Raw genomic sequence first — 27,679 nt, 5'->3', positions numbered from 1 at the left:
CCCGAAAGCACCCTGTCGCTCACCCCCCTCGCGGGAAGCGAAGGGAATCCCTCCACCTGCCGCCTAGCAAATGCCTTTACCTGCAGATACCTGAACATGTTCCCCGGGGGGAGCCCAAATTTCTCCTCCAACTCCCCAGGCTCGCAAACCTCCCATCAATAAACAGGTCCCTCAGCTGTCTGATGCCCGCTCTGTACCAACCCTGAAATCCCCCATCAATGTTCCCCGGGACGAACCTATGGTTCCCCCTTAACGGAGCCTCCATCGAGCCCCCCACTTCTCCCCTATGTCGCCTCCACTGCCCCCAAATCTTGAGGGTAGCCACCACCACCGGAGTCGTGGTATACCTCGTAGGAGGGAGCGGCCATGGCGCCGTTACCAGGGCCCCCAGGCTTGTATCTCCACAGGACGCAATCTCCATCCGTTTCCATGCTGCCCCCTCCCCCTCCATTACCCACTTGCGCGCCATCGACACATTGGCCGCCCAATAATACCCCGAGAGATTGGGTAACGCCAGCCCCCCCCCCATCTCTACCCCGCTCCAAGAAGACCCTCTTCACCCTCGGGGTCCCATGCGCCCAAACAAAGCTCATGATGCTGCTAGTCACCCTTCTAAAAAAGGTCCTAGGGATAAAGATGGGCAAACACTGAAAAAGGAACAAGAACCTCGGGAGAACTGTCATTTTGACGGACTGCACTCTACCCGCCAACGATAGCGGCACCATGTCCCACCTTTTAAATTCCTCCTCCATCTGTTCCACCAGCCTGGTAAAATTAAGCTTATGGAGAGTCCCCCAACTCCTGGCCACCTGCACCCCCAGGTATCTGAAACTCTTCACTGCCCTCTTAATCGGGAGTTTCCCAATTCCCTCCTCCTGATCACCCGGGTGTACTACAAATACCTCACTCTTGCCTAAATTTAACTTATAGCCCGAGAAGCCCCCAAATTCCGCTAACAGCTCCATCACCCCCGGCATTCCCCCTTCTGGATCCGCCACATACAACAGCAGGTCATCCGCATACAGCGATACACGATGTTCCTCCCCACCCCGCACCAGACCCCTCCATCTCTCCCTGACTCCCTCAACGCCATAGCCAAAGGTTCAATCGCCAGTGCAAAGAGCAAGGGGGACAGGGGGCACCCCTGCCTGGTCCCACGGTAGAGCCTAAAGTACTCCGATCTCCTTCCATTGGTAACTACACTTGCCATCGGAGCCGCGTAGAGCAGCCTCACCCATTTGATGAATCCCTCCCCGAATCCGAACCGCTCCAGCACCTTCCACAGGTACCCCCACTCAACTCTATCAAACGCTTTCTCCGCATCCAGCGCCACCACTATCTCCGCCTCCCCCTCCACTGCCGGCATCATAATAACATTTAGCAGTCTCCGCTCATTCGTGTTGAGCTGCCGTCCCTTGACAAATCCTGTCTGATCCTCGTGTATCACCCCTGGCACACAGTCCTCTATCCTGGTGGCCAGGATCTTCGCCAGCAACTTAGCGTCAACATTGAGGAGCGAGATAGGCCTGTATGATCCACATTGCAAGGGGTCCTTATCCCGCTTTAGGATCAGAGAGATCAGTGCCCGCGACATCGTCGGGAGCAAAGCCCCCCCCCCCTCCCATGCCTCATTGAAGGCTCGCACCAACAGGGGGCCCACCAGATCCGCATATTTTTTATAAAATTCCACCGGGAACCCGTCCGGCCCCGGCGCCTTACCTGACTGCATTTGTCCAATCCCCCTGACTAGCTCCTCCAACTCTATCGGCGCCCCCAGCCCCTCTACCAGCTCCTCTTGAACCCTTGGGAACCATAGCCTGTTCATGAAGCTCTCCATCCCCCCTCTCCCCATCGGAGGTTCTGACCGGTACAGTTCCTCGTAGAAGTCCCTAAAGACCCCATTTACTTCTGTCCCCTTCTGCACTACATTCCCACCCCTATCCGTCACTCCACCAATTTCCCTAGCCGCATCTCGCCTGCGGAGCTGATGCGCCAACATCCTGCTCGCCTTCTCCCCATACTCATATACCGTGCCCTGCGACCTCCTCCACTGTGTCTCCGCCTTTCTGGTGGTCAACAAGTCAAATTTGGCCTGCAAACTAAGCCGTTCCCCCAGCAACCCCTCCTCCGGTGCCTCCGCGTATCTCCTGTCCACATCCTGGAGCTCCCCCACCAGTCTCTCCCTCTCCTTCCTCTCCCTCCTTTCCCTATGGGCCCGGATGGAGATCAGCTCCCCCCGGATCACTGCTTTCAGAGCCTCCCAGACCATCCCCACCCGGACCTCCCCCGTGTCGTTGGTATCAAGATACCCCTCAATACTTCCCGGACCCTCCTACACACCTCCTCATCAGCCAGCAGCCCCACATCCAGGCCCCAGAGCGGGCGCTGGTCCCGCGCCTCCCCCATCTCCAGATCAACCCAGTGCGGAGCATGGTCTGAAATTGCTATGGCCGAATACTCTGCATCCTGCACCTTCGGGATCAATCCCCTGCTCAGGATGAAAAAATCTATTTGGGAATAGACCCTATGGACATGGGAGAAAAAGGAATACTCCCGCGCTCTCGGCCTCCCAAACCTCCAGGGATCCACCCCTCCCATCTGGCCCATAAACCCCCTCAGTACTTTGGCCGCCGCCGGTCTCCTACCTGTCCTTGAACTGGACCGGTCCAGTGGGGGATCCAGCACTGTGTTAAAGTCTCCCCCCATGATCAGGTCCCCTGCCTCCAGGTCCTGAATGCGGCCCAACAAGCGCCTCATGAAGCCGGCATCATCCCAATTCGGGGCATATACATTAACCAGCACCACCTTCTCTCCCTGCAGCCTACCCTTCACCATAATATATCTGCCCTCCTTGTCCGACACCACCTCAGCCGCCTCGAATGCCACCCTCTTCCCCACCAGAATTGCCACCCCCCGGTTCTTCGCGTCCAATCCTGAGTGAAAAACCTGCCCCACCCACCCCTTCCTCAGACGAACCTGGTCCGCCACCTTCAAGTGGGTCTCCTGGAGCATAGCCACGTCCGCCTTCAGCCCCTTCAGATGAGAAACTACCCTAGTTCTCTTCACCGGCCCATTCAGCCCCCTCACATTCCAGGTAATCAGCCGGATCAGAGGGCAACCTTTCCCTCTCCCCCGCCGGCTAGCCATAGCTTATCGACTGCTCGCCCCAGGCCAGCTCGCCCCGCCTGACCCGTTCCCCATGGCGATAACGCCTCTCCTCTACCCCCCCCGGCCCACGCCAGCTCCTTCCTGGCCATTCCAGCAGCAACCCGGTATCCCCCCCCACCCCCCCAGGCTAGGACCCCTCCTAGCCGCGACGCACCGTCCATGGTACTTCCGTGAGTCAGCTGACTTCTGCTGACCCGGCAGCTCCTGCCAAAACCCATCTCCTCCCGGCATGGGGTTATGCCCCTCTTGCCACACCTCCTTGGCACCGCTTCAGAGCGGGAAAGAAAACCAGTAGAGGCCACGCCCCCACCTCCAGCTCCGCCCCCCCTGCCCCGCAGCGCGGACAACCAGAGGAAAGCCCGCGCTTTCACACTGCCACACCCCACCCTTCTGACGCAGCTCCTCAAAATCTAGTTTCACCCCAACCCCCAGCCCCGTACAGAAGAGAACATATAAAGCACATGCCCCCAACGTTCCCCACATACCCCACACCCTCACCCAACAGACAAACCCACCCGGAAACAGAGCAAAAAGAAAACCAGCATAAAAAAAACACGTGTCAAAATTGAAGAACAGCAACAGCAAAAACAGCAACGGCCATAGTGTGTCCCCAGACCCTAGTTCGAGTCCAGCTTCTCCGCCTGTACAAAGGCCCACGCCTCCTCCGGGGACTCGTAGTAGTGGTGCCGGTCCTTATATGTCACCCACAGACGCGCAGGCTGTAGCATTCCAAATCTGACCTGCTTGGCATGCAGCACCGCCTTCGTCCGGTTGAACCCGGCCCGCCGCTTTGCCACCTCCGCACTCCAGTCCTGGTAGATTCGCACTACCGAATTCTCCCACTTGCTGTTCCTCTCTTTCTTGGCCCAGCGCAGCACACACTCCCGGTCACTAAATCGATGGAACCGCACCAGTTCATTTGCCTTAGGCCTCCTGGCCAGCACTCTGTGAGCTCCCTCAAGCTCCAGGGGCAAATGGAAGGACCCATCTCCCATCAACGAGCTCAACATCGTGGTCACGTACGACGGGAGATCCGATCCTTCCAGCCCCTCCGCCAGGCCCAGGATCCTCAAATTCTTTCACCTCGTGCGAACGTCCAGCTCCTCCAAGCGGTCTTGCCACTTTTTGTGAAGTGCCTCGTGCAACTCCACTTTCCCCACGATGACCACGGCCCCCTCCTCCCGCTCAGCGGCCTGCTGCTGCAACTCCCGAATGGACACCTCCTGAGCCGCCTGACCCCCAAGCAGCTCGTTGGTAGTCGCATTCAGGGAGTCCAGCAACACAGCCTTCAGCTCCGCAAAACAGCGCAGAAGAGAGGCCTGCTGCTCCTGCGCCCACTTCCACCAGTCCTCGGGTGTTCCGCCGGCCGCCATTTTGTCCTTCTTCCCCCGCTTTTCTTGGGGAGCTGCTGCAGCTTTTTCCTTTGCCCCACTCCGGGTGAGCACCATAAATTATGGGGAATGCTCCTCTAGACACCTTCCCCCACCGGGATTCGTCGAGACAGCGCCGTTTGAGGCCCTCAAATCGGCCCAAAAGTCCTTAAGTAGCGGGAGCTGCGGTGCGACTTAGCCACAACTACAAAGCCGATTTTCTGACCGCTCCACTCCTAGTCCAGGCCATCCACCGGTGGAGAATCTGAGAAGGAGTGTTCCCACACGGGGTAAAGTCCAAACAGCACCACTACGAGCCCTTAAAAGAGCCCCAAAGTCCGAAAATAGTGGGAGCCACTGAACGTGCGGCTTAGCTCCGCATCACCGCTACCGGAAGTCCGTCTCCGCTTCTTCAATGGCCTTGGTGAGATCTTTTCACAGTTCTTCCCTCTGCTGCTAGAATTCAGCTTTCATAAAGGCCCTCAGGTCAGCTTGAGACCTATAAGCTGGCCCTTCCCCCGCTTGCATGCTTGCAGAGGCTTTTGTTTGCTGCTGTTCAGACAAATCTTGCACTGTTTCTGAGGGTCTGATAACCATGAAACATCCTTTTCCTGGGGGAAAATACTCCTTGAACCTTCACCCACGCCTTTTCATCGAAAATCCAACCCATGCTGCCCAAAAAAGAGCTCTTTTCTGCAACCTTAGGCAGGAGCTGCCTCTGTGTGCACACTCACTGCATGATGCACACCGGAAATCCCCATATTTGCATCCTTTAGCCATCGGCATGTGTGCAAAATCTATCTGCAAATTTTCCAAAGGCATTTAGGGCTGCGGTAAATGATCAAAGACAGCGATTACCCCGATTATTCCTCTATCAAATCATACATGTGCGGGCTACTTTTTCAATTGTTACCTAATACCTGGAGCATACTATTGTTGACATATGGCATGTGCCATCCCTCCCTTGCCCACATGAGCCTGCCCACGGGCAAGGCGACATAGTGGCAAGAACAGACTTCTGGGGCATACTGCTTGGGTATCTGGGTGGATCTAGATTTGATGATTGGCTTGATAGCAACCTGCTTTTAGCCAAGAGCGATGCTCCTGTAGGGAGGCTTGCTCCTGTGCCTGTTTTAACATTGGTTCTGTTATGGTGGACGGACATTCAACTGCAGCCGCTTGCTGTTGTGGCTGCTGTTTGAGAGTCACTTCCTTCGCTATTTTATCAGCATATCTATTGCCGCATGAGACTTCATCGTCTGCGGTAGTATGCGCTTCACACTTTAAAACGGCTATCTTGCTGGGCAGCTGAACAGCATTTAGTAAATTTAAAACCAATTTAGCATGTTTAATAGGTTGGCCGGAGGAAGTTATGAATCCCCTGTTTTCCAATAATTGGTCAAAATCATGTACTACCCCAAAAGCGTATCGAGAATCAGTATAAATATTGACTGTTTTATTTTTAGCTAGAATACATGCTTTACTAAGGGAAAACTATTCGGCCGCTTGCGCAGACGTTCCCGAAGGCAGAGCAAAAGCTTCCACTATCTCGAATGGAGTTACTATTGCATAGCCGGCCAGGAGGGCCATATCATTTGGTCAGTTTGCTGACCCATCGGAGAAAAAGGATGATGTCTGGATTATCTAGTGGGTGACTCAATAAATCGAGTCGAGGGGTTGTGGTGGCTTCAACCAATTGTAAACAGCCATGATTATACAGATGTTCTGCTTTCGAGGATGCGGGCAAGAGTGTAGCAGGGTTGACAGCTCGCTTCTCGGTAAAGTTGGTTTTAGTTTGTCCATTGAGACTCTATGTCCTCTCTCTGCCAGATGTGATAATAACAAATGGGTATCCTGTTGACAAACTAGCCCTCTGAGACAATCAATAAATCGTCAGCATATTGAGGGAATTTGGGCTGCAGACAACTGACACTCGTCCAAGTCTCTTTTAATATTGTTGATTCCAATATGTAAAGGCAAATAGATATTGACTTTCCGGGTGCAGTGGTATGGAGAAAAAGGCTGAGCATAAATCTGTGACGGAGAAAGAATCCGCTGTTGGTGGTATAAAAGACAAAATGACATTTGCGTTCGGCACCAATGGAGCAATAGTGATAAAAACTTTATTGATGGCTCTGAGATCTTGCACAAACCACCATTCGTTAGGTCTTCCTACCTTTGGAATAGGGAGTATAGGGATGTTACAGGGGCTTTATGTTTTCTTCAGCACCCTTTACTGTAATAGTGCATTGATCACTCCCTCTATGCTTCCGGCGCCAACCTGTATATTTTTAAGCATGGCAGGGCAACGTTCTTCTATAACTGCACCCTTTGTGCTGGGGCAGAATGTACTTTTACAACATGATTTTTATGTTGGGCCCATAGATGGACCAGGATTGAAGGGAATAAATGATGGCTCTTTCGGGGGCCATTGCTCCTCTTTCCAGGTCACTCTGCCCTCCTCTTTGCCATAAAATTCTATCAGGCAGTTTTGTCCGTCTATTTCAATAGAAATCTCATGTATTACTCTTTTGCCTCTGGCCTCTTTGATCAGTTCTCCTATTTGCTTTGCCTTAGTGGGATGTCTTTCGGCCAATGTTAAATGGGGTTCTGAAGTTAAACCCATCCTAAAAAGGTCCCTCTGACTATTGGTCAACTGCACTAACATTCCTAATCCCACAACACCCACAAAATATAAAGGATTGACATGCAATGGTATCTGCTTTCCTAAGTGACATTGCGCTTGTAAATTGTATGTGTGCTCATCCTCACAAGCATACCAAGCCATGCAATGGGTCACTATATTCTTTTGGCTGGACTCTATCAGGTGTTTTAATAGCTGTGCCCAAGGGTCATTAACCTTTTGTAAGGCTTCCTGCAGTATTTTTTAACAGTGGTACTGTAAGGGTTAACGCTCAGCTGCCAGCATACAACACAGACACAGAGCGATTGGGCGCAGGCTTAGAAGTTATTACATTTTGCAGCTGGTGAGCTCGTATTTCAGGCAGTTCCATAAAAATTCCAGTATCAGTGCAATGTATTACTGCTCCTATTTTGCAGAGTGCCTAATAGGGGAAGATGTCGCTAGGTGGGGTACATCCTTCCTGGGGGTTAAAGTGACAATCGCGAGCCCAATGTCCTTCTGCCCCACATCTTCTACATTGATCCTGTGATCTCTCTCTCCTCTGCCATTGTCCTCTGCCTCTACCTCCTCCATTATAACCTCCTCTCCCTTTGCTTGTCTGTTAATCATGACCCTGCCCTCTCTTTCCTTGGTAGAACTGCCCTGTGACTTTAGGCTTTTCATCTTTGGGGGCCACGAACAGTCCTTCTCAGTCAATGTTTACCAAGGAGGTAACCGCTACTGTCCTTGGCAGTGTTTGCCAGGTGAGATTAATCAATTTGTAACTTTGTGCATGCTCAGGCAGTATGCAATTCAGCAATGTCCAAACAGCCAAAGGTCCATTTTTCTCCAATGAAACACCAGCATGTTTTTCCCAATAATTTTAAAATCTGGCCACAAATTCGGCATTCTCTCACCCTTTTTCTGCAAACACCAGTCACTTCACCTATGTTACTATGCTTCTTGGCCCCTTGCATGATAGCCTCTATCCCTCTATTTGCTAACCAGTGTTCGAGGGACTCACTTCCTTCATTCAAATGATTATCATTATTGGGAACCCAGCCCCCATTTATGCCAGGTGGGACTGGAATCCCATCCTTCAAAGCTGGCTAAGATGCACCATAATAGTATTTTAAAAGCAGCAAAAAATCCCCTGGGAGGGGGCTATAAATACCACACATTAAAGTCAATTTCCAACGATTGATTTTATAGGTATTAGCTATTCTTAGAGACATATATTTTTCTTCGCCAATTCAGAAAAGATCAACTGTCTGCTGAAATGGTTAATTTTCCTACAGAACCTAAGGGGGCGGAGAGTGGACGGAGAACTTGGAATGACGCCATTTGCGTCTCTTCACAATCTTAAAAACTTATTTTGTTCAATTACTTTTAGTCAAGGCATTTTCTTTCTTTTAAACTGATTTTAATTTCAGATGTTTCAGCGCTTTAGAGACATCTCAACACAAATCACTTAAATTATAATCTTGAACTCACAATATCAAATGAGAAAAAACAAAATACAACCCGCTTAGCACTTCACGCTTTGACCAAAATTAATTGGGTAAAACAAAACACACAGATTCTCACAGCTGGTAAATATCACAGTTAACCGTTAGCCTTATCTCACGCTACAGACAAATTTGTTACGTTTTTACCGTAATCTTCTATTTTCTCCCCTGTTTTGTTTTGTTTCAAGAGGGGGCCAGCTCCATTTAATACCTATGGGGGACATATAGGTTTTCCTACCTCATTCCGTTGGTTTACGATTGTTTCTTTTTGTTTTCTTACTCATTTTGACTCCTTTATCTGTCTTCTTTAAGGAGTTCACCCTCTTTCTCGCACCGGATGTCTTTACCGAGGCTTCGGGACGACCTGTGTGGGGGCATCGAGTTTATTGCTCATCGTTCCTTCTGCAAAATACTTTAGAACATATAGATAACAATAACAAAGACCGCGGAAATATTTACAAATACTACAGGGAGCACACACCCGTGTTTATCCTTTTGCGAACCTCAAAGTCTTTTTTTTAATTTTAAATTAATTTTAGCCTCTATGGCACCTTTTTCTTCCCATGCAGCTATCGTTAATTTATTAATTAAGATAACTTATCCTCGCATGAATCACTGTCCAGTAATTAAGGCTGCCGAGCCCTCCCCCTCCCCTTTCACCTGAGGTCACGCTATGGCTCTCTCCCTTTCAGCTGAGAGAGTCCTATTTATAGAGTCCTTTCAGGGTTCATGTCCCATTAAATTAGGGGGCGAAGACTACGCCAATTTGTTGTGTAAATTATAATAAAGAGAAATTCTTTGAGTTTTGTGAAAAGATATTTATTTGACACAAATATATTTGCGGAGAGGCCCATAGTCTGGCTAAGTAACCATTTTACAGTACTCTGAGATTCGACCGAAGAAAGCATGGGCGCGATTCTCCGACCCCCACGCCGGGTGGGAGAATCGCGGGAGTATCGCGGGAGTGCCGGGCGATTCCCGCCACGCCGCCCTGGCACCCGCTCGCGATTCTCCCACCCCCGCCCAAAACGGCGTGCCGAGTTTTACGACAGGCCGCTCGGAGAATCGGCGCTTGCCATTTCTAACGGTCGAGCGCCGATTCTCCGGCCCGGATGGGCCGAGCGGCCTGCCCAATCCGACCGGTTCACGCCGGTGCCAACCACACCTGGTCGCTGCCGGCGTGAACAGCGTGCGAACGCTGCGTGTGCGGCCTGTGTGGGGGGGGGAAAGGAGGATCGAGCACCAGGGGGGTGCTCAGAAGAGGTCTGGCCCACGATCGGTGCCCACCGATCGGTGGGCCGGCGTCTCTAAAGGACGCACTCTTTTTCCTCTGCCGCCCCGCAAGATCAATCCTCCACGTTTTGCGGGGCGCCCGCGGGGAGGACGGCAACCGCACATGCGCGGGTTGGCACCAGCCAACCTGCGCATGCCCGGGTGACGTAATTTAAGCGCTGCCGGCCGCGTCATTTATGTGGCGCCGCTTTGACGCGGGCGCCAAGGCCTGCGCGCGAATTTGACGCGGGCGCCAAAGCCAGCGCGCAAAATTGACGTGGCGCCGCTCCTAGCCCCCTGGGGGTGGGAGAATAGGGGGCGAGGAGTGGCCTCCGATGCCGGAGTGAAACACTCCGATTTTCACTCCGGCGTCAGCACTTAGTCTCCCGTTGGGAGAATCGCGACCGATGGGGGTGGGAGAATCGCGGGAAGGCTCCGCGACAAAATTCACGCCCCCCCTGGTGCCCCCAGCGATTCTCCACCCCACCCCCGCTCGGAAGAATCGCCGCTCACCGTTTTTCACGGCGAACGGCAATTCTCCGACCCGGATGGGCCGAGCAGCCTGCCGTTCGCAGCCGTTTCACAACGGTGGCAAACACACCTGGTTGCTGCCGTCGTGAAACGGGAGTGAGAAGCCCGTTTGGGGCTTGTAGGTGGCCTAGAAAGGAAAGAGCACCACGACTGTGCCCGGGAGGGGACAGGCCCGCAATCGGTACCCACCGATCATCCGTCCGGCGTCCAAATCGGACGCACTATTTCCCCTCCGCCGCCCCGCAAGATCAAGCCACCACGTCTTGCGGGGCGGCTGAGGGGAAAGACGGCCACTGCGCATGCACGGTTTCGTGCTGTCAGCATCATGACATCAGCTGCGCATGCGCGGGTTGGAACCGGCCAACCTGCGCATGCGCGGCTGATGTCATTAGGTGCGCCGGCCACGTCATTCTCGGTGCGACGCCCCCGTGGCCGAGATTTACGGAGTTCCGCTCCTAGCCCCGCCGGGAGGGGAGAATAGGGGCGGGGAGCGGCCTCCGAGGCCGTTGTGAAACTCGGCCGAGTTCACGACGGCCCTCCCGATTTTTCCCGGGAGCGGAGACTTCCGCCCATAATCTTTATAGTCTGAAATAGCAGCTTGAAGTAAACAGCTATGTTTATATTAAATAGACCTTGGAAAGTACATAAGATAAAATACGTAGTACGTATGTTCTTGCCCTTGGCTAAAAACGACTCGAGTACGCATTTTGTTATCTTTCGGAGGATAAGGCCGAGACCAAAATACGAAGCAGTATTTTGTTTACGTCACCTGACCTACTTATTTTCGTTCAAAAGCAGTGTTAAACTATAGTCAAGCATTTCCCAGCATGCTTCTAAGTGGGCAACTCATTAATTTCCCTTCCACATCAACAAATTCACCTCTGGAATGGGAGGACCTGCATTAGAGAACAAACTGTGGTATTCACAATCCCTCTTCCCAGCCATCTGTCTCCGTTCCGCTCAGTGATTCGCACCAGACTTGAGGACACCTCTTTCTCTTCCCTCTCTATTCCTGCCATTGCCTGGCCACTCCTGCTCATCAGCCAGTTCTACTTCCTCTTCTGGTGTCATTGTGAGTGCTCTTATGTAGGACACTCCTCCACCAGTTATTGCACATTCTTTGGCATTATCTGCCATTTTCTTCTGCAGACACAAGGGGAGCATGAGTTTCAACTTGATAGGCACTAACCCCCTTATTAGAACACATTCCTTTGGCAGATGAGGCCAGCAGGGTAACCATCCTCTCTCCCACTCACACAGCATCTGAGCTATAATTAGAATAGAAGCCGACAAACTTGAGCCGAGGTATATCAGGCCCTCACGATGCATCTGCTGCTGTGCCTTACACTTAACTCGCCCACTTGTCTTCATCCAACCAACACTGAGGTTCATGTCGTAATGCCCTCATGAGAGCTTCATTGATTTAATGTCACCATTGTACCCGCCTGACGTTGTGGAGTCGGCCATTGATTATTTTCCTGCAGTTGACTCGGGTGAGTCTGTGGACTCTAAAGCTGCTAACTTGTACATTTGGTCAGGCGGGGGATTGGGGGGGGAGGGGGGGGGGGGGGGGCAGCTTGAAGGAGGACCTGCAGGAACCGGGTGGCCACACGTCTGCTCTGAACCACGTGTTGTGTGAATCTGGAGGTCAAGGTGATGATCCTGGTTTCCTGTAACAGACTCTGCAAAACAGATGCTGTTGGCTTGTAGACACTGGATGCACGTCTGGGTGATGCTTAAAAATGGCACCCAGACTTCCGACCCTATCAGTTGATAGCAGGTTTGGCAACTTCCTGTCTGTCCCCACTGAACCATTGGCCGGGCCCCCTGCCTCGACCAGTCATATTGGCCGGCTGGTTGCTGAGCAATCACGGTAGGCCAGCCATTCCCGCAGCCAATGTAAATTCCACCCACTCCCAGGTCTGCCGTCAGGACCTGTTGTGCGACTGCGAAATTCCATCCTATGTTAATCTGTGATTTGTTGCCTTTACACAACCGCAAAGAGCGCACTCTGCATTTTGGAGCAAGACATGTGGGTAGCTACAATATAATTGCCCACTGAATTGTGGTGGAGTTAACAAATGCTGTAACTCCAGGTTTAAACTCCTGAGAATATTCTTGGAGCTCTGATTACTTGTGAGACTTTTACAGATGAATTTGCGATGATCATTTCATACTTTAATTTGCTGTTCCTGTACTGTTCGTTGTCTCTTTTTACATATTTTGTTTGCAATACAGTTTTGATATATGATATAAGGCTCTCTTTATTTTGAATATCAATTCTATGTTGAACCGTTTTTGTGTTAACCGTCAAATGTTTACATTACAGCAGTAAACACAACTTCCACAAAAGAAATGGGATCTATGACTCCGACTGAAATGATGCTGCCGCCTGCTGAAGCTGCAAGTACAATAATAAGCCAGGCAGTTACATCCGACACCAGCACAAGACAAACCATATCACGAAAAACTAAGAAAACCTCTACAGTGGAGTCTGATGTTACAGATAGAATGACGTTGCTGTTACTGACAACCATTGCACCATCAGTGGAACCGACAGAGCCACCCTCAAATACAGCTGAGCAACTTGAATCAGAAGGTACAGGTGTATTCTTTGTGCAACTTCTTCTTAGACATGCCTTGGGACCAAGGGCGACTTTCTTTCATTCCAGGCTTGTGGCTGCTGAGGTTACCTCAGTGGATCAGGTAGTGTTTGATGAGGCGGGTGGATGGGGTGCTCGGATTTTGGAACGCTCCTTCTCCACCTGGGTCTGTCAGAGATGTTCAAAATAGTTGGCAACCTCACGGATGCTTCTTCTCTAGTTTTGACCAAGTAATTTGCATATGTCGGCAGGGCTAATGTATTTTCCAGAGAGGCTTTGAGGACATCCCTGAAATGTTTCCTCTGCCTTCCTGATAACTGCTTACCATGACCAGTCTTGGGTTAGAGTGCTTGCTTTGGGAATCTTGTGTCAGGCATGCGGATGCTCCTTTGTACAGCACGAGTCGCACAAACAGATGGAAAATGTAGAGGAAGGTGACAAAAAAGTGAATATATGGGGCGGGATTCTGTGATCCTGAGGCTGAGTGTTGACGCCGTCGGAAACACCGTCACGTTTCTCGATGGCGACAACACGGCCTCAGGTTCAGTAATTCTGGCCCCTACAGGGGGCCAGCACGGCACTGGAGCGATCCACGCCACTCCAGCTGCTGATCCTGGCGTGAACTGGGCGCCGCAGTGTCTGCGCATGCGCAATGGCACCATCACCAATGCGCGCATGAGCAGTGGCTCCCTTCTCCGCGCCGGCCCTGACGCAACAGGCGCAGGGTTACAGGGGCTGTCGCGGAAGAAAGGATGGCCCCATCCAGAGAGGCCGGCCTGCCGCTCGGTGGGTCCCGATCGCTGGGCAGGCTACATTAGAGTCCTCCCCACAGGCTGCCCCGGACCCTTCCACGCCGAGGTCCCATCGGCTGAGAGCAGGTGTGAATGGCGCCGGCCAGACTCGGGTTGTTTACGATGGCTGCTCGACCCATCCCGCGCCGAAAATCGGCGGGGGGGCCGCGTAGAGCAGCCCTTGACCGGCACCACGCCACACACGCCGGCGCCGATTCTCCGCTCTGGGGAGAATCACATCCCGGCGTTGGGAAGGCGTGGCGCGATTCGCACCGGTCACGGGGATTCTCCGGCCCAGCCCCGGGCTGAGAGAATCCCGCCCATGGTGTTCAATCTGGAGAAAACAGCAGATCTTGCTGTAACTAATAAAACATTTATCAAAACCGACATTGAAAGTAGTTAGAGCAGTTTTATTCTTTGTTTCATGTCCAAGTATAAGGGAGGGCTGGTTTAGCTCAGTGGGCTAGACAGCTGGTTCGTGATGCAGAACAAGGCCAGCAGCGCAGGTTCAATTCCTGTACCACCTTACCCGAACAGGCGGCGGAATGTAGCGACTAGGGGCTTTTCACGGTAACTTCATACTTGTGACAATAAAATATTATTATTATAACATTGCAAAGTTAAGAAATTTAATATTGTAGTATGTTTATTCGTTCCTCACTCAAATCATATTCACTGTAGTATACTTCAAATTAACCAGTATGCTCTAAACTACCGCTTTATAATTTAGTAGTCGGACGTAATACACAGTCAAACTGCATTATAATAAATGATTTTGTTACTACTTGACTTCAGCTACAATAAACCTGGCTGAAATTCCATTACAGCTAATACCTTGATCATTTGATTTCAAATGGATATAATTATTGCCACTTAATGAAAGCTACTGTTAATTTCAGAATCAGTCTCATTTCTACAGTGATTTTCAAGCACTTTTCTTTTGTATTTACAGCAATGACCAATGCGACTGATTTACCACAACAGAAATCAGTAGTTCCAGTGGGAAAAAATACATTTGCAACTACGGCAGCACCAAGCGCTGAAACCAACCATACAGCACTGCAAGCATCTGCCACCAAAAAAATGGAAATGACGATGGTTAAGCCTTCTATCGCGACACCTGTGCTAAGAGATAACACATGGCCATCCTTAACAGCAACTATGGCTCCATCTCTGAGTGACACAGAACCGCCAACATATATGCTGGACACAACAGAATCAGAAGGTATGGCTGCTAACTTTGTTAGCCAGTGGCTTTAACTTTGGTGTATGTGCAAACTTTAATAAAAGTTGCTTCATTCTGCTCCACTTTGTACATTCATTTTTCTTCCCCCCCCTTCTTTCTATCAGCCTGTCCGCTTACTTGTCTGCCCCTCCCCCATTGGATCCATCCTGCTCATTAAACTACTTGTAAATTTTTCATGATTTTGTATTTATGTCTTTGTCAATGAATTGCTCTTTTCCCCACTGTTATCAGCCTGCTCGACTCCCTGCATTTCTTCACTTTGTGACCCTCTCTGTTCTTTGTGCATATTCTACTTTCTCTATAATTAATTTAATCAGTAGACTTTGAGAGACATTTACTGGCTCCAATCACTGGTTTGATCAGCCAGCACTGCAGGTTACATGGGAATTACACAGGACGCCAACAGGAGAACCATAACTTGATTGGAAGCCAGTTATTGTCTTCCCAGTTACTACACAGAGATGTTCCTGTTTGTAACTCTGGTGAAGTTACATTGCTGCCATTTATCCTCACCTGCCATAGTAGTTGGTGGGGGTGTGGGGAAGGGGGGAATACGAGGGGCGCTGTGACAGGGATCTAGAGTGGTGGTTGGTAGAAGCAGCTTGCTGCAGTTTCTCAACTATTGTGGCGAAATATAAAAAGTTCTGGAAAAAACATTGAGGTACACAGCACAAAGAATTCTGAGAGACTTGGGGTGATATTCTCCCTGCCCCCGCCGACTGGTTTAAACGGAGGGGGACAGTTAGGTGGGAGTCCAAAAATTGATTTTGTCCCGGTGTGAATTTCCCATGCGATCTTCCACTGGTGCTAGCCATATCAGATCAGGAAAACCCACTGGTGGCTGGCATGAATGTGATTGCAGTGCGCTAATGGGATGCAGATGAAGCGCCGACCAGAATCTTCCACCCATGCCCGATTTTTCATGTCACCAGTGGGAAAACATGCTGATCCAGAACACCTCTGGAACAACGTGGTGTGCAGAAGTCAGGACTCACCTGAACAGGCGAGTCTCTAGAATTTGGGATAGAGATCGCCAACAACCCTGGATCCCAGAACACCACAGCAATGGATGGGGGAACGCATGCAACTTCCAACTTCAGTGTCATCGATGATGTCCACCTTCCAGCCTCAGCATGTTCCTTGAGGTCTCTCTTCTTTCTACAATGGTCGGCCAGTGATTTTTTTTTTTTGGAAATGTTTTTATTAAGTTTTTAACATTTTATACAAAATTACAAAACATACTAACAAATATCTTTAATAAAACACCGTCCCCATACAACCCCCCCCCCCCCCCCCCCCACCTTCCAAGAACAACAAAAACAAAACAGAAACAGATAAGAAACCACCACAGCCACACATTCTCTTCCCCGCACCCCCCCCCCCCCCCCGCCCCCTCAAAACAGCTAACAGTGACCAATTCTCTGAAATACAATATAAACAGCTGCCATCTCTGGTAGCAACCTTCACCGACCCCTTCCACGGTATATTTGACCTTCAGGTGCAAAAATGCCATCAAATCCCCTCACCACGCTGAAGAACTTGGCGGTGATGCCAATCTCCAGCCCAACAGAATCACAGACTCTGCTTCCGCGCCACCAACGAGGCAAAGGCCAGGACATCCACCCCCACACTCGTCTGTAGCTCCGGCATATCTGAAACCTGATACATAGCCGCCAGGGGGCAGGATTCTAGGTCAATACTTAGGATCTCTGACATGGTGTCGAAAAAGGACCTCCAGAAACCCACCAACTTAGGACAGGACCAGAACATTTGTGTGTGGTGTGGGGGCCCCCTTGAGCGGCGCTCATACCTATCCCCCATCTCCTCAAAAAAATGGCTAATCCTTGCCTTAGTGAGGTGCGCCCGAAACATTACCTTTAATTGGATTAGGCTCAGTTGCGCATATAATGATGTAGTATTCACCTTTTGCAACACTTCACTCCACACCCCCATCTCCAGCATTGGCCCCAACTGCTCCACCCATTTCATTTTCACCCCTTTCACCGAACTCAACTCTTCCCCTGTCCGCGTGTACATGCCGGACATACTGCGCTCCTCCTCCGGCCCCGAACAGGAGAGAATCCGCTCCAATAAGGAAGATGGCTGCACCACCGGGAAAGCCGAAAAAAAACTCTCATCAAAGCTCCACACCTGGAGGTACTTAAATATGTCCGGACCGAACAGCCCAAATTTCTCCTTCAGCTCCTCCAGGCTAGCTCACTGGGCTAAATCGCTGGCTTTTAAAGCAGACCAAGCAGGCCAGCAGCACGGTTCGATTCCCGTACCAGCCTCCCCGGACAGGCGGCGGAATGTGGCGACTAGGGGCTTTTCACAGTAACTTCATTGAAGCCTACTCGTGACAATAAGCAATTTTCATTTTCATTTTCAACTTAAAATGCTTACGGAGTTGTCTCCATATTTTTAGCGTGGCCACCACCACTGGATTCATTGAGTACTTTGCCGCTGACAATGGAAGTGGCACTTTTACCAATGGAAGTGGCACTGTTACCAATGACCCTCGACATGACTCTAACTCCATCTGAACCCTGGGTCCCCACACCACCCCAGCACCTTCTCCGTGTTGGCCGCCTAATAATGGTATAGCAAATTTGGCAATTTCTATCCCTGTGAAACACCCCCTCCGAATCCTCGGGGCTTACCCACCCACATAATAAAATAATCAAACCTTGAATACACCTTGTGGACCGGAGGAAAAAACGAGAACTCCTCCCTCCCAGGATGCGTAAACCGCCATGGATCTGCTATTCCGGTCTCCTCCATAAACGCAGAAATCCCTTCGCCATCCCAGCCGGGACCAACAGACTGTCTGCTGCCTCAGCTAACCCCCACCCAAACAAATCCTCTAGACTCATCGAGTCTCACCAAACTGGCCCAAATCATAGCTCCTCCCCCCACACCACTCCTGTTAACTAGCCTACCTCTTGTTGCTGGAAAGGTGTCCCCCCCGCCCCCCCAAGTCCTGCCCAAAAACAACCAGAACCAAGGCCTATAACCCCCATGCCCCAGGCTCAGACTCACTACTCCCATGTCCAAATCCCATCATACCCACTATGCTTCTCTTTCCCTCCAATTACCATATCAAACCCCCCGCTCTACCATCCCCCATGGCCCCCTAGTGTCCAGGAAAGAAATCCTCCCACCATCTTCTAAGAAAAAAGAAGAGGAAAAACATAACCCGCTATATTGCAATATTTACAGTCGCCCCAATCCAACTTACACATACAGGAACAATATCCCACCTGCCCTTCTCAAACCAGTCCCAGTCCTTTGTCCTTGATGAATGCCTCAGCTGGCTCTGGAGTGTCAAAATAATAATCCGCCAAGCCCAACGTGACTCTCAACCTCGCTGGCTACACCACCCCAAACCGCAGACCTTTATTGTACAGCACCTTTGCCTTATTAAAGGCCACCCATTGCTTCGCCAGTTCAGTACCAATATCCTGGTAGATGCGCACAGAGTGCCCGTCTCAATCCATGTTCCGACTTTTCTTGTCCCACTCCAGAACCTGCTCTTTCCTCTGGTAACTATGAAATCGGACGATCACTGCCTGCGGTGGTTCATTCGGCCTCTGCTTTTGCCGCAGAGCCCAATGGGCCCTAATTTTGGAGCGGTGAACACTTCAGCCCCGCCCACCAACCGAGAAAACATTACTGAAAAATACTCGATTTGCCTCGGGCCTTCCGCTCTCTCCGGCAAGCCCACCAGTCTAAGGTTCATGTGCCTCGACCTGTTCTCCAGGTTTTCCATTTTGGCGCACAGGCCCTTATTCCTATCTGACATGAACAGCAACTCAGCTTCCAAGGAGGCAAACTGATCTTCGTGTCCCGATAAGGCCACCTCCTTCAGCCTCTCTTCCTTGCTCCCTTTGCAGCTTTGGCAGTCTTGCACAGCTGCTCCCGTATTGGGCCCAACGCCTCCTCGAAGATGGCTCTAAATGACTCTTTAATATCCTTCCCTTGTCGCTTGAGAGGGTCATCAGTCTGCTTGCCAAACGTCTCCAACTCCTGCACCATCACCCCAGGCAATGTTTCTAGTGTGTTAGGTGCACCCGCTTCCACCATCTTTCCCCCCCCCCCAGATTCCTTTGTCGGGCTCTCTTTCCTGTAGCCTTTTTCAGAGAGGCTTTTGACATTCCTCAATAAACGTATCCAAACTCCACACCAATCTACTGGATTAGAATCTAAAATCTCCCGAAAAATCCGGGCAAAAAGGATCAAAATATCGGGACCTTGGCAGGAGCCACCTTTCGTGCGACCTGCTTTGGCATGTCGTCACCGGAAATCTCAACGGTGGGTCAGTGATGAAGTGCACCGTTTAATATGGCACCCAGATAGGATGGTGGGACTGTGCCAACATGCCCATCCCATCATGTAATACGGCACTAAACCCTCAGATGCATAATTAATGAGGTAGGGCTGAAAGATATGGCATGGTTTCCCATCGGCCTCTGCAGTGGGAAATGCTCCCCGCCACCGCCACGGGATTTAGTCCCAGATGACAGAATTCCGTCCCTCCTCCTGAAAATGATAATATGATTCAGATGACCATGACAGAAGACATCACCTTCCAAACCCACGACCACTACCATCTAGAAGGACAAGAGCAGCAGATACCACCAACTGGAGGTTCCCCTCCAAGTCACTCACCGCCCTTACTTGGAAATATATCGGCGTCCTTCACTGTCGCTGGGGCAACATCCTGGAACTCTCTCCCTAACTGCACTGTGGGTGCACCTACACCTCAAGGACTGCAGCGGTTCCAGAAGGCAACTCACTACCACCTTCTGAAGGGCAACTAGGGATGGACAATGATTGCTGGCCTAACCAGCGGCGTCCACATATCGTAAATGAATTTTTAAAAACCCTGCAACAAGCAATGGCCAAATAAATGTGTAGAAGGAAATTGGAGAATTTTTCTATGTTTTTGTGGCCTCTGGAGTCTGCCCTGCTATTTCAATGAATTTCTCTTGCTCTTTTAATCTAACTGACCACTATTTCATTGTGCTTCTCTGTTTCTTGCTCTTTCTGCTCCGTTTCACATCACCATTCCAGTCTGTCCTATCTTTACAAATAATTTAGTCTACTTTTCACTTCCATATACCATTTAATTTGTGCTGCATTTTTGAAATGTATTTCAATTTTCTCCCCACTTTTTCACTCATGGTTTTGACATATCCACTTCAGTGTTCTTTTTGTGCTGCATTTTAACCCCTACCTTTGTCCAATCTGTAACATTTATAAGAAATTAGCTCTTCAAATATTTTTCATACCCGCTCGCTCTCTGTTGGTTTTCTGCGTTTCTTTTGCCACACTACTTCAACCTGCTTGCCAACTTCCCAATTGTCTTGATATTAATGTCGTCCTTAATAGGAACAATTAAATGATTTTTCATTTTTCATGTACTTCCCTGTCAGTGTTTCAATGACTCCCTCCCCATTCCAAAAAATGACCTACCCACCATTTCATAGCAATCAATAAGTATTGGGTCTACTTTAGACCTTCTTTCAGATACTGTGATGTCGATCGTCTCCATGAAGTTGACCGAGTATCTCAAGTGTGTGCGCATACTGCCCATTATTTAATTGTACAATGACGTAACCTTTGGCTGTAGCCATAGTAACCCTTGAGATCTGTACTGGATTTTACACATATGCCATCGCGCACGCTTGGATCTGAAGATGGACTGTAAAACACTTCAGTGAAATCAGAACATGTGAACCATTTAAGATACTTAATTTTACAGATAGTAAATTAACATAGAGATATCAACATAAAGAAGAAAAAGTGTTCATGACAGGTGTCAGGTAGAAAATACGATTAAGAACCAAGAGGAACACAGAATGTTCAGAGGACAGTTGAAAAAGCACATTAGAGAAGTGAAGAGGGATTATGAGAAAACACTGGAGCCAACATAAAGGGGAATCCCAATGTCTTCTATAGGCATATAAATAACAAAAGGTTGGGAAAAAGAGTAGGACCGATTTGGGATCTAAAAGGGAATTTACACTTGGACACTGGGGGCACTACTTGAGTATTAAACTCTGCACCTGTCTTTACCAAGGAGGTAGATTATCTCCAGGCCATGGTGACAGAGGAGGGAGCCCTGTCACTAGAAAGGTTTAAATTTGATAAGAAGGAAGTGTTGGAAGTTGACAAGGCACCGGGACAGGATGAGATGGATCGAAGAATATTGAAGGAAGTGAGAGTGGAAATTGCAGGCGGACTGGCCATAATCCTTTAGATTTAGGGGATTTAGGGGATGTGCCAGAGGATGAGAGAATTGCAGACATTACTCCCTTGTTCAAAAAGGATTGTAAGGATAACCCAACAATTACAGACCAGTCAATTTAACTTAAGCGATGGGGAAGCTGCTGGAAACCATAGCTCGAGTAGAATTAATAGTCAAATGGAAAATGTGGGTTGATTGTAGAAACATAGCGGGATGTGGGCCATGTAACGGTCCATTGACCTCGGGCGGGAATTGCCATTGGCCAGGTGGATGCAGCTGGAGAATCCTGCCCACGGTGTTTTGGCCTCAACTACTTCCTGTGGTAACGAAATCCACAGGCTCACCATGCTCTGGGTGAAGATATTTCTCCTTATCTCTGTCCTAAATGGTCTACCCCGTATCCTCAGACTGTAATCTCTGGTTCTGGATACCCCCACCATCGGGAACATCCTTCTTGAATCTACCCTGTCTAGTCCTGTTAGAATTTTATGGGTATCTATGATATACGCCCTCATTCTTCTGAACGCTAACAAATTCATAATAAAGAGTCATCATGGATTTTTAAGGGAAAATTGTGTTTAACTAACTTGCTGAGGTTTTTTGAAATGGAAAGGGTCGATGGGAGTAATGATGCTGATGTGATGTACATGGACTTTCAAAAGGCATTCAATACAGTGCCATACAACTATAGCTCATAGGGAGTTGGTGGCATAGTGGTATTGTCACTGAACTAGTAATCCGCGACCCGGAGTACTCTGGGGTCCCAGGTTCAAATCCCGCCACTGCAGTTGGCGAAATTTGAATTCAATAGAAATTGGGAACTAAAAGTCTAATGGTGCCCATGAGACCAATGCCGATTGTCGTAAAAACCCGTCTGGTTCACTGAAGTACTTTAGGAAAGGAAATCTGCCATCATTACCTGGTCTGGTCTATATGTGATTCCAGACCTACAGCAATGTGGTTGACTCTTGGCTGCCCCCTCAAGGGCAATTAGGGATGGGCAATAAATGCTGGCACAACCTGCATTGCCCGCATCCCATGAATGAATTTTTAAAAATCATGAAATAAAAGGGACAGTAGCAACGTGGATACTAAATTGGCTGAGTAATAGAGTAATAGGTGCGTGAACCGGTTAATGGTTTGGCTATAATCAACCACCATCTGGGACTTTTCGCCGGTCTTGACGACCACCACCTGAGCTCTCCAGGGGCTGTTACTGGCCTCTATGACTCCCTCACGTAGGAGCCGCTGGACTTCGGCTCTGATGAATACTCTGTGCTGCAGGCTGTACCGCCTTCTGCAGGTGGCTACTGGCTTACAGTTAGCCATTAGGTTAGCGAAGAGTGGAGGGGGGTCGATTTTTAGAGTCGCTAAGCTGCATATAGTGAGAGGAGGTAGGGGTCCGCCGAAGCTGAGTGTGAGGCTCTTGAGATTACATTGAAAGTCGAGCCCGAGTAAGAGTGGGGCGCAGAGGTCGGGGAGTACGTACAGCTGGAAATTAGAGTAGCTGGCGCCCTGAATTATTAGGGTCGCAACGGTGCGCCCTTGTATTTGGACCGAGTGCGAGCCGAGGCGAGGGAGATATTTTGCCGTGCAGGGAAGCTAGGGAACGAACAGCGTCTTACCAGGTCAGGATGTACAAAGCTCTCGGTGCTCCCGGAGTCGAAGAGGCACGGTATCTTGTATCCGTTGATTTAAACGGACATCATCGAGCTCCTGAGGTGCTTTGGACGCGACTGGTCCAACGTGACTGTGTTGAGTTGCGGGTAGTCGGCGGCTCGATCAGCAGTGCTGGAGTGGCCCCGTGATGACTGTCCGCGGAGGTCGTAGTCGTCGAGGTGAACATCGAGTGATGGCCAAGATGGTGGCTCCCGTTGATCGCACATGGCGGGTGATGAAGAAGATGGCCGCCCCTGTGGGTCGCACGTGGCGGGTGGCGAGGAAGATGGCACCCAAGATGGCGGCCCCCATGAGTCGCACATGTCGGGCGGAGTCAGCAGACACGCTGCAATGTTGCGGGGCCTGCTGGTCTGCGAGTTGGGGGAGCGAGTGCTCTGGACTGCGGGGGAGTTAGAGGATTTTGATTTCGCCAGGCATACTTTGGCATAATGTCCTTTTCGACTGCAGCTGCTGCAGGTCGCGTTGCGGGCCGGGAAGTGCTGCCATGTGTGTTGGGGCTAGCCACAAAAATGGCACGCTGGCGCTCCATAGTGGGTGGGTGGTCACGCGGCGCAGGCCTGGGGCAGTCGCTGGTCGGGGGTCCACGATGGGGTCGCTTGGTCTGCGGGGAATGAGTTGAGACTTTGAAACGCGACCTCCATTGTGGTGGCTAGTGCTACCGTGTCCTCCAAGTTCTGGGCCCCTTTTTCGAGTAGTCGCTGGCGCACATAGTTAGACCGGACCCCCGCAACGTACACATCATGGACAGCGAGTTCCATATGCTGGGAGGCAGTTACAGCCTGAAAGTTGCATTCCTGCCTGAGCAAGGGCTTTTAAGTCGCGCAGGAAGTCCTCTAGTGACTCTGCGGGGCGCTGGCGGTGGGTAGCGAAAATGTGCCGCGCGTATACCTCGTTTACCGGCCGCACGTATAATCGGTCGAACATAGCGAGGGCCTCGGTATACGAGTCGGTATAGTTGAGTTGCATAGAGATGCGATGGCTCACCCGTGCGTGCAGTAGGCTGAGTTTCTGCTCCTCTGTAGTCTCGGAGGTGGTCGATGCAGCCAGGTAGGCCTTGAAACACCGAAGCCAGTGTAGAAAGATTTCCTTCGCCTCTGCAGCCTGCGGGTCGAGTTCTAGTCGATCAGTAGTTTTCTTAAGTCTATTAAATTGATGTGACCATCAATTCACTCATGACACGATAGGAAGTAAACTGTGGTTTTAATAGACTTACAACTGAGCCTGCCTGCGACCAGAAGAACTGAGGGCAGGCTCACAAGGCTGCAGCATTTTATATTTCCGGTAGTGGGAGGGGCCATGGGCGGAGCGAGGGTGGAGCCCTGTACAAGCTCCTCATCTCCCCCTGTGGGCAGAGCCGCGCAACGGCTCACAGACAGAGCCCACAAGGACACAATATTACACAGTGTGAATTACATGAAGCACATTCACCACAGACACCACGGCCATGGCAAATTGGGACCCGCCCTGCCATCAAAGTGGTGGATCTTAATTGGATATGATCGATCAGGGTGATCTGGCCCAAGGATTGGTTATTCAACAGGGACTGTCCAAAAGGGCGCAAAACTCTCAGTTGCTGCGCAGCCAACACTCTCTCTCTTGACTGCAGCTTTCGATAGCTAACAACAACGGTGACCCTTTCACTGGCCAAGAGGAAAACCATCCACGCCATCGACAGAAGGACCAGAACCGAGGACAAGGATGACCAGCAATATAATTCCAGCACTGCCAGACTACGGATCTCAGATAAGGCCATATCTGTCCAGTACTTGCCAGTCACCTAGAAGTTAAGTTAAGGTCTTTCTTGAGTGAATTAGTGTAGAGTTCAACTTGCATGTGTGTGTGATTGATTAATTTTAACAATTTGTATTTGCGAATAAAGTATATTATTGCACCAAACAACTTGTGGTCATTTGGGCAGCACGGTAGCATAGTGGCAAGCACAATTGCTTCACAGCTTCAGGGTCCCAGGTTCGATTCCCTGCTTGCGTCACCGTCTGTGCGGAGTCTGCACCTTCTCCCCGTGTGTGCGTGGGCATCCTCCGGATGCTCCGGTTTCCTCCCACAGTCCAAAGATGTGCAGGTTAGGTGGATTGGCCATGCTAAATTGCCCTTTGTGTCCAAAATTGCCCTTAGTGTTGGGTGGGGTTACAGGGTTATGGGGATAGGGTGGATATGTGGGCTTGGATAGGGTGCTCTTTCAAAAAAAGAAAGAGCCGGTGCAGACTCGATGGGCCGAATGGCCTCCTTCTGCACTGTAAATTCTATGATTTGCTCATTGTATACGGGTTAAAGACACTCTGTGGTTTTAGGCACAGCACCGTCATCTTGACAGCGGCGCCAATATGTTCCAGAACGCACGTACAGTAAACACTGTTTCAATGTGGACCGAGCCCACCAGGATGCACTGGCAGCGGGGTTCACTGCCATCTCTGACATGCCGCGTGTCCACGGGTTGATCGACGGGATGCATGTCCCCCTGCGAGCATCTGCAGATCGAGCGGTGCTTTGATCTGAAGATGTAGTTGAGGTGCCTGGACTGCTCTGGACGGGCCATTGAGTATGATGCAGAGAGGGCCGCCGTCACCATGGCGACCTGTGTCCTCCACAGCAGTTTGCAGCAGAGGGGGACGACGTGCTGGAAGAGGAGGAGGAACACCAACCCTCGTCTGACGAGGAGGATGCGGGGGAAGGCAAGGATGGGCAAGACATGGGGCCCAGGCAGGCACAGAGGACGTACTTTTTTAATGTTTTCCATTGCTTATTTACTGCTATTTATCTATCCAATCAAACGTAGCCAGCTCTCTTCCTCATATCTAGGAATTGGCGTTGTTTAAGATTCTTATTTGTGATTGGAGTATGTCGTTTTCAAACTTAATGTGGAATTCAATTGTATAATGATCACTATTTCCCAGTGGATCATCTACTGTGACATTCCTAATTAACCCTGTCTCATTACACAACACCAGATCTAAAATACTTGATCTCTAGTTGGTTCTGCAATGTATTGCTTCATAAAACTCACAAAAGCATTCTACAAATTTGTCTCCCAAACTACCTTTGTTAGTTGATTGAACCAGCCTATATGAAACTTTTGTTACAAGCTCCAATAATTTCTTGTTTAATGCCCTGTCCATTGATACAACTATTGTTGGGGAGCCTATAAACTATTCCCTGCAGCGTTTTCTTTTTTTTTCTTTATTCATTGGATGTGGGCGTTGCTGGCCGAGCCAGCATTTGTTGGCCATCCCTGAGGGTATTTGAAATGAAATGAAAAAATGAAAATCGCTTATTGTCACAAGTAGGCTTCAAAATAAGTTACTGTGAAAAGCCCCTAGTCGCCACATTCCGGCGCCTGTTCGGGGAGGCTGGTACGGGAATTGAACCGTGCTGCTGGCCTGCCTTGGTCTGCTTTAAAAGCCATCTATTTAGCCCAGTGTGCTAAACCAGCCTCTATTTAAGAGTCAACCACATTGCTATGGGTCTGGAGTCACATGTAGGCTAGACCAGGTAAGGAAGACAGATTCCTTCCCTAAAGGACATCAGTGAACCAGATGGATTTTTACAACAATCGACAATGGTTTCATGGTCACCAATAGACTTATAATTCCAGATTTTTTTATTGAATAAAATTTCACCATCTGCCCTGGTGGGATTCAAACCCATATCCCTAGAGCGTTACCCTGGGCCTCTGGATTACTACTCCAGTGACGATACCACTATGCCGCTGCGTCCCCTATGGACCTCTTGTTATTTCTATTCTCCATCCATACTGATTCTACTTGCTCATTTTCTGAACCAAGATCCTTCCTCACGAATATCCACTTGGTCATTGCTACATCTATTCTATTATGGATGCACTATGCATTCAAATAAAGTGCCTTCAATTTTTTTCACTATGATTCCCTGCTTGGACCTTACTCTGATGCAGTATTACCACTAATCTCTCTGTCCCTTCCTGTCCCACCCACCTTGCCTTTACTCTCATTGATACATTTTTCTATTGTCTCAACTCTTGTCTTTAGACTTCTAAATATCGCTTAACCTGAACCCTTGTCCCCCCCCCTCTGTTAAAACCTTTCCCTACCCTGACCATGTTTGCTGCTGCACTCGTATGTTTGTACGATTTGTTCCTTCCTGTTGGCACGGTGGCACAGGGATTAGCACTGCTGCCTCACAGCGCTGTGGACCGGGGTTCGATCCTGATCTCCGGCAATTGCCTCCCCGTGTCTGCGGTGGGTTTCCTCTGTTTCCTCCCACAATCCAAAGATGCGCAGGTTAGGTGGATTGGCTATGCTAAATTGCCCCTGAGTGTGGGGTTGCAGGAATAGGGTGGGGAATTGGGCCTAGGTATGTGGTCTTTTGAAGGGTCGGTGCAGTCTCGATGGGCCGGATGGCCTCCTTCTGCAGGGATTCTATGATTCTGTCACATTCTTGCTACCATTACCTGCATCACTGTCCTGCACTATTGCCTTGTCCTGCCTCTTTAACTTTCCAAATCCCCCTCATTTTAACCTTCCGCTCCCCCCACTATTTTGTTTAAAGCCCATCCCACAGCACTAGTTATGCGACTCACCAGGAGACTGGTCCCAGCGGGGCTTATGTGAAGGCCATTCTAACAGCTTCCTCTTTCCCAGTAC

The 27,679-nt window shown here is 50.0% G+C and overlaps 1 protein-coding gene across 4 annotated transcripts in view; it reads left to right on the top strand.

Moving 5' to 3' along the window:
- LOC119954523 (armadillo-like helical domain-containing protein 4) overlaps positions 1–27,679 on the top strand; it is a 261,993-nt gene that overhangs the window by 52,629 nt on the left and 181,685 nt on the right. For all 4 annotated transcript variants that reach the window (XM_038779837.1, XM_038779846.1, XM_038779831.1 and 1 more), the window contains exons 3-4: positions 12,802–13,071; positions 14,819–15,091. In XM_038779837.1, coding sequence (XP_038635765.1) covers positions 12,802–13,071; positions 14,819–15,091 — 543 coding nt within the window. The remainder of the gene's footprint in view (positions 1–12,801; positions 13,072–14,818; positions 15,092–27,679) is intronic.

This window comes from Scyliorhinus canicula, chromosome 2 (assembly GCF_902713615.1).
Source record: "Scyliorhinus canicula chromosome 2, sScyCan1.1, whole genome shotgun sequence".
Lineage (NCBI taxonomy): Eukaryota > Metazoa > Chordata > Chondrichthyes > Carcharhiniformes > Scyliorhinidae > Scyliorhinus > Scyliorhinus canicula.
The sequence above is the reverse complement of the archived record's forward strand: the minus strand, read 5'-3'. Positions and strand labels throughout refer to the sequence as shown.